Source organism: Oratosquilla oratoria, chromosome 29 (assembly GCF_046742065.1).
Source record: "Oratosquilla oratoria isolate Oo_2021 chromosome 29, ASM4674206v1, whole genome shotgun sequence".
Lineage (NCBI taxonomy): Eukaryota > Metazoa > Arthropoda > Malacostraca > Stomatopoda > Squillidae > Oratosquilla > Oratosquilla oratoria.
This window is the reverse complement of record NC_134805.1, coordinates 5996332-6008831: the sequence shown is the minus strand read 5'-3', so window position 1 is coordinate 6008831 and position 12500 is coordinate 5996332. Positions and strand designations below refer to the sequence as shown.

The 12500-nt window shown below is 39.2% G+C and overlaps 1 protein-coding gene across 1 annotated transcript in view; it reads left to right on the top strand.

Moving 5' to 3' along the window:
- Positions 1-10800: 10800 nt before the first annotated feature.
- Positions 10801-12500, top strand: part of LOC143040798 (uncharacterized) — a 4605-nt gene continuing 2905 nt past the window's right edge. The window contains exons 1-3 of the mRNA XM_076212230.1: positions 10801-11047; positions 11453-11740; positions 12304-12500. The exon at positions 12304-12500 is cut by the window's right edge and continues 148 nt beyond it. Of these exons, the coding sequence (XP_076068345.1) occupies positions 10801-11047; positions 11453-11740; positions 12304-12500 (732 nt within the window). The remainder of the gene's footprint in view (positions 11048-11452; positions 11741-12303) is intronic.

Below are 12500 nucleotides of genomic sequence, written 5' to 3'. Positions count from 1 at the left end.
ATTAAGAAATAACCTCTTCCCTCCCCCAGAGCCCCTCCAGAGGAGAAACGTCATCTACATGCATACATGTCAAAACGAGGACTGTGGAACTCGTACTTCTTATGTAGAAATGACGACTACTCACCTCTCCAGACGCCTCACTTGCCACCTACAAGCAGGATTCATCAAAAACCACAACCTACGCGACCATGGAATCTCCCCGACAAGACAACTTATGGTTAAAGGCACCATAATCCTGGATCAGAATGACGATGCCCATCGCCTTTCACTATTGGAAGCTCTTTATATGAAAAATTTATCACACTCAATCAACATCCAGATTGGTGATCTCCTGACCCTTCCCTCCAGTAGAAACATTTCGCCACTCCTCCGTTAAGGCTCCCCACGGAGCGCCATGTACTTAGATGTCCAGCAATATTGTATTGGCCTTTCCCAATGTTAGTTTTTTCATTTATAACCATGTATCAAAACCATTGTATTTAGTTGAAAATGTAACAAGAGTTACGAAACGTCCTGCCAGTAAATAATAGAATCGACTTTATTCGTCTCCATGCCCTACACTTTCGGAGAATTCCTGTATTCCTTAAGTAAGGATGAAAAACGCCTCTTTCGAAGAATTGAAAGTCTTCAGAAAAAGATCATCAACGCTGAGATTTCCGTCGCATTTAACACTACATGCATTAGAGAAAGATTGCTGCCGAAATACACACACACACATATATATATATATATATATATATATATATATATATATACAGTACATATATTGTATACGCCTCATATACAAGTGAGTATATCACTCAGTCATATAACCCACTCACCTCCACTCACTCCCACACTCACACCAGCCGGCCGACAATAAGGCGCCTAAGACATCCTGTTCATTTCGCTGACCAATCTGCTGACAAGGCATTCCCTGTCGCGCCACCACTCACCATGCACACGCGATCACACAGTAATAAACACATTATTACGTATACTGACGAACCTCCCCTGGATATATATTATAGTCTGGCTGTCAGACTAAATTATAAACTAATTATGTAAATTAAAATAAGATGTGACGAACTAAACCCAGCTCACATAAACAAGTCAGTTTATACGAGCGTGGCACCTCACAAAACCAGTTTCCGGCCTTCTTAAGATGATGCACGGAGCTCGGAGAGTCGTCGGTCGATAACTTACAATGTGTACTGTAGTGATAAGGAACATGTGAGACATTATTATTAAATATAAACATTCCTGTGTAGTGACAATAAGTGATTAAAATAGAACTAAGGTGACATATAGTGTTTGATATATTCGCCTACACATCTGGATAGGAACGGGACCACGTACGGACACATAAGAAATGGTGGCAGCAAACGTCCTACCCACACCTCTGAAGAAAACCGCCTGTCTCTGAAGAAAACCGCCTGTCTCTGAAGAAAACCGCCTGTCTCTGAAGAAAACCGCCTGTCTCTGAAGAAAACCGCCTGTCTCTGAAGAAAACACCTCGCACCTACCACACCAACCGTTCCCTCCCAGAAGCAACACCTACCTATTTTAATCATTCTGTCACCCAGTGCATATAAGTAAGATTATCGCCGCCGACTCAACTATAATTACCAGCCTCTAAATAAGGTAACCCATCTCAACCACAACAACCCACCCAACCAACTCCTCATGTTGCTCCTCCTAATATCATGCCCTTCAACCAGCTTCCTCAAGTAGACCCCTTTCACCCCTCACAATCACAACCACCCATTCCTCCCATCCAACCAAATATGCAAACAAAACCTCCTATAAACCATAATCCATCCAACCCCCATATCCCAACACATAATAACCCCCCTCCCATTCAGCAACAGTACCAAAACTTCCCCCTTCCTTCCCCCCATACCCCACCTGTTCAAACCCACTCCACACCATACCACCAACCACCACCTAACCTTCCCCCAAACCCACAATATTATCCTTACCCACAACCTCAACCAACAATAATTAACAACTATCAAACCATAACCCCCCTCACAGAAATCCCAACCTTTTCCCAAGATAGTGGACTATCCATTACAGATTTCTTGACAGCATGTGACCTGTTCTTCTCCAAGAACATCCAATACTCGGAGACAGATAAAATAAATTTGTGCCGTCAGAAAATAAACCCATCTGACATTTGCCGTTCAAAGGCAAGGATGCTAGACACCTTAGTTGCATGTGGAATCACTTATCAGGAATATAAACGCCACCTTCTTAAGGTCTTTCATAACAAACAACCTAACAACATTTCATTTCTCATCACTTTCCTCAATAACACTAGAGTCCAACCACATTCCATTACTAATATAATGGATTTTGTGGCAAACGGAATGAAAGAGGTCAGAGAAGACCTAGAGAATAACTCTCCTTGGACTCACACTGACCAATTTGGTCAAAATGTAATGCCAACAAAACACTTACTAACATTCCTTGAAATAGCTTCCTATCTCTCCCAACTCCCTCCAAAGTGTTTAAAGGAAGCCTCCAAAAGGGAACTAGACACTAGAAATCCTCTAGCTTATACCTATATCTTAGATATCATGAATGCTTGCAATGTATCCTTAGATACCCCCAACCATCTCCCCAGACTAAATAGCCTTCACTTACAGCAACCCCCTCCCACCAATCAAAGACAACCTTCTAAGTGGTGCTCCTACCATTCATCAAACAGTCACAACACAAAAGACTGCATACAGCAACAACAATACCCGCAGGTACAACACCACCCTATCCCTTGCTCAGTTCATGGAACCATTTCCCACACCGATGCCCAGTGTTGGACACAGCAAAAGCAACACACGCAGGTACAACACCACCCTATTCCTTGCTCAGTTCATGGAACCATTTCCCACACAGATGCCCAGTGTTGGACACAGCAAAAACAACACCCACGCTCAGTGCATGCTACTACCTCACATACGAATGCTCAGTGTCAAGTTCAGAATCAAAACAAACAAGTTCCACCCCCCTTTAAACACCCACTCCTATCTACACCAACACATCCAATCAAATACTGCAACCTACACCAAACATCAACTCACTCCAACAAAGAGTGTTACCTACAGAAAACACAACATCAACTAAATCAGAGAACTATCAAACCATTCACCACCCCTCAACAAACAGCTCCCTCCCACACGACACGCAATACTCAACAACGATTGGGGGAACGTGTACCAGCCTCACGCACCAAACCACCATAGGAATATCTCATACACAACACAAATACCTCACCCTAGAAGTAAGCTTAGACCAACTTAAGGGACTGTGGGAAGTGCTTATAGGTGAACGTGTCATAAAAGTTGTTCAATTTCTTTGGTGAACTTATGTATACTTACTCTATCGGAAAGAGTATTATTGCATACTAAATTGTTTTAGTAACATGTGTATATTACGTGTAGTTAATTTTTTTCTTTATTTTTTTATGATAGTATCTGTAATCATTAAAGTATCCACAGGCATAGGTAATCAGCCTACTATGTAGGAAATGAAAGATTAGAGTCTTGGAAACAACTTAATCAAGTTAGATTTTTTCCTACTCTCTTTTATTTTTTTTTATAATTTTTTTATTTTGAATAGTAGAAACTTCAGTGAAAATCTGCTATGATAAATTAGAAAAAAATAAGTTACAGTTTCCTTTGTTTTTTTTCTGATCAAATTAAAGAATTACTCTTTCTCTTTACAAATTCGAAAGAATGAATGAAATCGGACAAAAAGAAACAGAGATATGGCTATTTAAATATAAAAAACATAAACTTTTCAGGAGAGGCATTTAAAGTTTAAAGGAGCGCACCGGCATTTAAAATCCTCCGGCCGCGTACTCACTCGTGACATTGTCTATTTTTTTTACGTTTCCGTTTAAAACTTTAAACAAAACTGAACTGGCTATCGAAAATTTGACTTAATTTCAATATACAGAATGTTTTTTCATGCAATGGGGTTGCCAGATGTCGCCAATAATTTATCTATTTCATTTTATATATAAGAACAGAAACGGAATTGAGCTGTAATATTTGGTCGAAGTGTTACAGCCATCATAGAGAATATTTTGAATACCTGTTGGTAGAAAAAAAGATAATACGATCGCATGCATGACTGGTAGGCTAACAGATACGCGACAGGGCGACATCCTTTCTCCTTTAGTTTTGAAGAGATACTGAGATCCTTGTGGTGATTGACGATTAGTGTTGGGTAAGTTGCCGGATATCTCCATAAATATTAATTACAGTAAACAAAATGGAACTGGCTATCAAAATTTTGACTTTATTTCAATATACAGAATGTTTTTTCATGCAATGGGGTTGCCAGAGGTTGCCAAAAATTTATCTATTTTATTTTATATATAAGAAAAGAAAGGGAATTGAGCTGTAATATTTGGCTAAAGTGTTACCACCATCATAGAGAATCTTTTGAAATGTTTACCTAAAATTCGTTGATTTTCCAGAATTTTTCGTGTTTTCGCGCCCTACAGTCCCTTAAAGTTGACATGATGGTTGATACAGGAACAAACCTGAACATCATCCCAAGAGCTCTGTATGAAGCATTAAATGACCCACCCCAAATTCAATTTTCCAATATGGAAGGACTCTTAATAGAAGGGAGCACAATTCCTCTACACGACACCATAGACTTAAATATTGAAGTCAACAATCACAAAGTAGGTTTCACAACTTTCCACATAGCTGATGAATGGAGCCTTGATCAACAAGGTATAATAGGACTACACTCATTAAAGATTTGGAAAACTAAGATAGACTTTGAGACTAACAAAATCTCCTTCCGAGATGTAAATAATGAGTCAACAGTTCCTGAGACACCCGACTCAGACACACAACATCTCTCATGTCTACCTTCCTTCAATACTCCCAATCCCACTAACAGCTATTCCTTCCGACCACCCCCTTATGTCACCTCAAAGGCACTGATGTCTAACACAGTCATCATACCCCCTAGACATTCAATAACAGTCCCACTATACATACCCGGTGCAATCGACCATCAGGACGTCATAATCGACTCAGACACGTCCAGGATTAACAACATAACCATTGAGTCCTCCTGGGACACAATATCAGAAAATAAACATACACTAGCTATGTTAACAAACACCTCAGACCAACACCGTAAAATCAGGAAGAATACAAACATCTGCGCAGTCCATCTCCATAATTCCCCTATCCAGGAACCACTGCCGCAACACATCAACCAAGTAAGACCAACACAACCCCTTCCCCCTATTCCCCCAGACCAAATCACGACATCAGCTGACGGAGAAAGTCATAACGAGCTATTAGCTCTCCTACAAAGGAATAGATCAGCTGTCGCCTTAGAAGACGAAACACTAGGCAAATGTGATATAATCAAACATCACATCCAAATTCCCCCAAACACCACCCCTTCATACACCCCCGCTTACCGCATACCCCACAGTAGGAAATCCCAAGTCAATGACAGTGTACATGAGATGATACACCAAGGCGTAATTTCCCATTCAGACTCCCCATGGAACAGTCCCCTCTTTTTGGTCCCTAAGAAAGACGGAACCTTACGCCCTGTTGTTGACTTCAGAAAAATAAACAACCTAACTCAATCTGACCCACACCCCCTCCCCGCCATGCAAGATGTACTACAATGAATTGGCAACGGGAACTCTGTTTTTTCCACAATAGACCTAAAGACAGCATTCTGTCAGGTAAAACTAACAGAGGAATCAAAACCCGTAACTGCATTTTCCACTGACAAAGGACACTTTCATTTCGAACGTATGCCCTTTGGCCTTAAGAATGCCCCCCTCAACCCAACAAAGGTTGATGACCCGCATTTTCAGTGACATGATAGGAATCTCATTATTCGTCTATTTAGACGACCTCATTATATATAGTCCCACAGAAAGAGACCACCTTAACACTTTAGAGATTGTCATCAAACGTCTCAAACATACGGGATTAAAGATTCAATTAAAGAAATGTAGATTCCTCATGAAGGAACTCACCTTCCTAGGCCATAAAGTGGATGCAAAAGGGATTCACACAACCACAGATAAAATAGATACAATAAACAATTTCCCAACCCCCAGAAACGCTAACGAAACAAGAAGTTTCATCGGGTTAGCCTCCTATTACAGACACTTCATAAGAAACTTTGCTGATATTGCTTCCCCTCTGACCAAATTCACAAGGAAAGGCGAGCCATTTCAATGGTCAGAAACAGAACAGCAAAGTTTCGACACTCTCAAACACGCACTCACCACAGCCCCTGTACTAGTTTTCCCTGACATGAAGAAAGAATTCTTTCTTTACACAGACGCCTCCTCTAAAGGAATAGGCGCAGTCCTACAACAGAAAGATGACAATGGCAAAGAACACGCCATAGCATACGCAAGTAGAGTCTTAAACAACACTGAAAATAACTACTCAACTACACACAAAGAAGGACTTGCAATCATATGGGCACTAAAACACTTTAAATACCTCATTTTAGGCTACAAGATTACCATACTAACAGACCACCAACCCCTAGTCTATCTTTTTAACTCCAAAGACTTACATGGGAGAGTTGCTAGATGGAAAACAACTCTCCTTGATTACGATCCCATGATCGTATACTTAGCTGGGAAAGCTAACGTAGTGGCAGACTGCTTGAGCAGACAAACTCACATCACCCCCATAACCCAAACCACATGCATACCTATGCAAGAACTCATAAATGAAACTGACAGAGACCCAATATGGTCTCCAATAAAACAGCATCTCATCTCACAAACCCCCTTACACTCCCGACCACCTGTCCCTATTGAGGAACTCAATCTGGTCGACGGAGTCATAAGGAGAACCATTGATACAAGAGAGGTTACTGTTATCCCCAGAGCCCTAGTCCCCAAGCTCCTACATATATTGCACGACAGTGCAATGGGAGGCCACTCGGGCAGAGATAAGACACTAAACACTGCTAGGCACACATATTACTGGCCTTACATGAAAAGAGATATAACCACACACATAGATTCTTGTGTAACTTGCAACCAATTCAGAGGCCCTAACCTGAAGCAAATCAACATAAAATATATCCCACTCCCTGCTGAGCCATGGGAAACACTTGGCATTGACCTACTGAAAATGCCAACGAGCCATCAAGGTTCCAATTATGTACTCACAGCAGTTGATTATTTCTCTAAATACACAATCTTAATACCACTCCAGGACAAAACAGCAGAGACTGTAGCCAAAACCCTGGTCAACAATATCTTTTGTAGATACAACATACCACACACAATGTTATCTGACAATGGCTCAGAATTCAAAAATGAGGTGATGCGCGAAATAGCACATCTCTACAACATTGACCAAACATTTGCCACTGCATACCACCCCCAGGGAAACGGTCTGACTGAGCGAACAAATCGCAAGGTCCTAGAAATTCTCAGACCATTGGTCAATGACCTCATGGACAGTTGGGAAGATTGGCTACCACAGGTACAAGCCAGTATCAATAGCACAGTCAATTCCGCAACAAAGATGTCCCCACATGAGATCATTTTCGGCCAACCAATGCGCCTACCCTACCAAATATTCAACCAACCACCCCCACCCTTATATAACCTAGATAACCTCGCACACTGCATCAAAAGAGGTATGCAAACAATTTACAAAAAAGTTAGAGCAAACCTGAAAGAAGCCCAGGAAAAGACAAAGACAAAACAACACAAACGGTCAATTCCACTTGACATAGCACCTGGCGACACAGTCATGTTAAAAGACTCAGGTAGAACAAACAAACTCAAACCAAAATTCCTAGGCCCCTTCATAGTCACAAGTTCACTCCCTAACAATGTTTTCCTACTAACAGATCCTTCTGATCACACCACCTTCACCAAACATGGAGAGAAGCTGAGAAAGGTCAAACTGAACCTCGACCCAATCTCACCTCCCATCCACAACCCACCTATCACAGACACACACCAATCACCAATACGCAAGTCTCATCCCATGACTCTGCGTCGATGCAACTAAACATGCACTCTAGCTCTCGCCCCTGAAGATGCAGGACGTCATGTATCTATCAGTGGAGGTTAAAATGGCCCATTTCCAATAAGTTTTGATAGCTATGCGGAACGCATAGCTATCAAAACTTCTCTACTTCCTTCCGACCAATATAAAGTTAGCGAGAGTCAGATAAACATATCCTCATTCACTGAGACATAACCTTCATCCTCCAAAAGTAAATACATCATTAATTACCCACCTTAAACATCGACTACTTTTGACATGGACTCACTCGACTTACATCATAGGATTCTTCCATATAACTCCACAGCCCTTTACCTCTTATTCATTCTCTTTATACTAATAATAATAATCATATTCTGTTGCATGAAGTAACACCTTCCAAAACCTTTCCATCTCCATACCCAAATTGTTTGTAAACCTAGATTAAGTTTATTCTTGTGTCTCACCCAATATCTTAAATACCATAAACATTCTTACAGAAACTATATATCCATACTATGAAATAAAACAAGTGCAATGTGACACACCAAACTGACCATAGAACAGTGTTTAGAAAAACAACACTCCCAACAGTGATAGTGTTAAACCATAAAAACCATAACATTTAAAAAGTGAATTAAACAGTGTATGTGAAATCCAATATAACATGTAATCTGGTGAGACACAACGTTACACTTCTGAGACACAACATCGCTACCCCTATTTACAGTGCATGATCCCCCTTGGGACCTCAGAATCACTTCAACAACACCCCCCCCCCCATCTGCACATTTATAATCCCACAGGATTTTGTGTCTCTGAAATTTTTTGTCGATGTTGTACCGAAATATATTATTTTGTATACCATGTAAACAAAGTTACGGGAGCCACCAAACCCCAGGGGGAGAGCGATGTGTATACGCCTCATATACAAGTGAGTATATCACTCAGTCATATAACCCACTCACCTCCACTCACTCCCACACTCACACCAGCCGGCCGACAATAAGGCGCCTAAGACATCCTGTTCATTTCGCTGACCAATCTGCTGACAAGGCATTCCCTGTCGCGCCACCACTCACCATGCACACGCGATCACACAGTAATAAACACATTATTACGTATACTGACGAACCTCCCCTGGATATATATTATAGTCTGGCTGTCAGACTAAATTATAAACTAATTATGTAAATTAAAATAAGATGTGACGAACTAAACCCAGCTCACATAAACAAGTCAGTTTATACGAGCGTGGCACCTCACAAAACCAGTTTCCGGCCTTCTTAAGATGATGCACGGAGCTCGGAGAGGGGTCGGTCGATAACTTACAATGTGTACTGTAGTGATAAGGAACATGTGAGACATTATTATTAAATATAAACATTCCTGTGTAGTGACAATAAGTGATTAAAATAGAACTAAGGTGACATATAGTGTTTGATATATTCGCCTACACATCTGGATAGGAACGGGACCACGTACGGACACATATGTATATATACAGTATGTGTATATATATGTATATATATGAATATATATATGTATATATATGTATATATATATATATGTACATATATGTATATATGTACATATATGTACATATGCTGATAAGAACACGGGTACGTGTGTTCACTTATGCAAAGTAGACCACTTGGCAAAAGAAACTAACGAAGCAGAGCGCTTTCGTATATTACATCTTCAGTGTAATACGAAAGCGCTCTGCTTCGTTAGTTTCTTTTTCCAAGTGGTCTACTTTGCATATGTACATATATGTATGTATATGTATATTAATGTATATTTATATGTATATGTATATATATATGTATATATATAAGTATATATATATATGTATATATATGTATATATATGTATATATGTATATATATATGTATATATATATATGTATATATATATATATACATATATATATATATATATAATTACAAATAAATTTAAAGTTGGTCAGAAATTTCAAAAAGTGTCGTGAGGCGTTCTGGCAAATGGGGTCATACGGCATTGCGGTTACATGCGTGATAGCGTAAAACTTTATGTGGGTCACCTCACGTACCCGTGTTTTCTTCATCTACAAGTGGTTAGACCTTCACGTGTAAAATGCCTGCGTTTTCATCTTTGAAGACAAAGCGACATCGTCATTTTTGGAAATGGGTGACAGACAAAAAGAAAATGTCCAAGAGTCTTTTGAGTAAAAACAAGAAATTGGAGTATAAATTACGAGCCGAACACGCCTTAAAATTTCCAAATCTATACAATAAAACAAAAAATTTCTTTGTGCTTGAATCGATTAAACAATTTTATCGTAAAGTGTTAACTTTTAGGGCTTTTTTGAGAGAAGATAAAGATTTCGTGTATAACTATGAAAAATTTGATAATTTGAAATTATTTGACGGAGAAGTGTCAGAAGAAACTTTGGAAGGGTTTAAAAAGCACTATTTCGCCGGTTATAAAAATCTCACGAAAAACGGTGGAAAATCTGACCATAGAAATTATCAAATGTATTACTTTGATAGGGCTTTTCATGATCATCAGCGAAAAAGACGTAACAATAAGTGCGCCATTAAAAAGGTGAGAGAGGAAGCACTAGGAGTGAAAAAAAATAACAAGCTTCAGAAAATTGAAAATGAGGTGAAGCGATTATAAGAGGCTAAACGAATAAAGGAAAAGGAAAAGGTCGAAGAGAAACAGAGGCAGATAGAAGAACGTTTCAAGAAAAGAGAAATAAAACATAAGGAAAAAGAGGAGAGAGTTAAAGGCTGTAGCCGAACGCAAACTTATGCGTCAGGAAAAAATAGAAAAAGCCAAAGCATTTTCAAAATTTAAAAAGAAATTTGCTAGCGGAGAAGAAAATCTTTCAGAGGAAGACATCAAGTTACTGGGAGAATTACGGGAAGAGCGTACAGATCGTCACAAGAAGAAGCAACTTTTTGTGGATTCGCGTCAAAGACTTGATATCAGGTATATTGGAACTCTTCATGAAAACGACAAAGAAGGGGTTTCCTTATACTTCATCGGTCAAATTGGTGACTTCAAATGCAAAATTTATCAAGCTCTGTTATGGAAAAAAGAAAACAAATCTATATGTTGTAACGCTGGGCAGACTTCTTTGAGGTTACCCTCAGAAATTTAGGAAAAGGATTTTAAAGCTTTGTATGAAGGTTCGTCTCCTTTCTCGAAACGTTTTTTGCACCACATGATTGGACTCAACACGCTATTCTCTTTTACGTCATTTACAACCTCAGGAAATCTTCAAAATTTGGCAGAAAAGTTAATTTGTTACAAGATCCAAGGAAAATTATACCATAAAATTGGCTCCCTAAAACCTCATTTATTTGTCGATGAACGTCAAAAAATAACAGCAGACGATAAAAAAACATTTTGGAAAGCGAGTGATGGATTTTTAGATTTGTATTTCTATTATGGAAAAGACCAGCAAGTAAAACTGCCTAGTCAAAAATTGTACACCTATGGAAGTAGTGAAAAAGAAGAGACAGCAAAACGACGAGTAAGAGAAGAAAAAGAAGTATCTGCCAATGAGACAATAGTGTCTCAGATTTACAATTATATGGTAGTCAACAATGCGTGTCTCGCGGGTATGTTAAAAGAAATAGAGTCTGCAAAGTTACTCATTGAAGCTCATGTCAAAAAATATGGAAACGTTCCTGACATCATGTCTATAGCTTTGAAGGAATCAAAACACGAGAACATAAAGGCGTGTACCATCTTCCCTCTTCTTCTTCGCAAGTTGGGGGGATCGTTAATTTTGGTCCTGACAAGGATCCGCTGACGATAACAATTAGCTCTCCAAAAGACAATTCATCATTTCCTTTGAAAATTGTTAACCATAACAACTATTTTTACGACAATTTTCAGTACCCCTTACTGTTTCCTAAAGGAGATCTTGGGTATTCTTATACAATGACGAAACAGTGTAAACCTGGGAAAGGTGTTGGAAAATATAACCGTCTTTCACCTTCTATGTACTATTCATTCTTATATATGGAGAGAGAAGTGAATTTCAACTATCTAACGAAAGGAAGAAAATTGTTTCAGCAGTTTACCGTGGATAATTATGTCAAAGTTGAATCAAATAAGTTGTCTTTTTCAGAATGAAATCAGAGACAAATAAGAAAAGAACGAGCAGATATTTTACGTGGAGATGACGGAAAAGAATCTGGGCAAAGGATTATTATTCCTCCGTCGTTTCTCGGGGGACCACGATATATGAAACAATGTCAACAAGATGCTCTTGCATTCGTGACATATTACGGTTCCCCAGATTATTTCATTACTTTCACAATGAACCCAAACTGGAAGGAATTACGTTCGGCGATGGATAAAACAGGTTCCTTTGATACCCATCCATGTGAACGACCCGATTTGGTTAGCCGAATTTTCAAGTTGAAAGTTGATAATCTAATGTATGATTTAACACAGAAGCATATTTTTGGTCGTGTTAAGGCTAACCTTTACAGT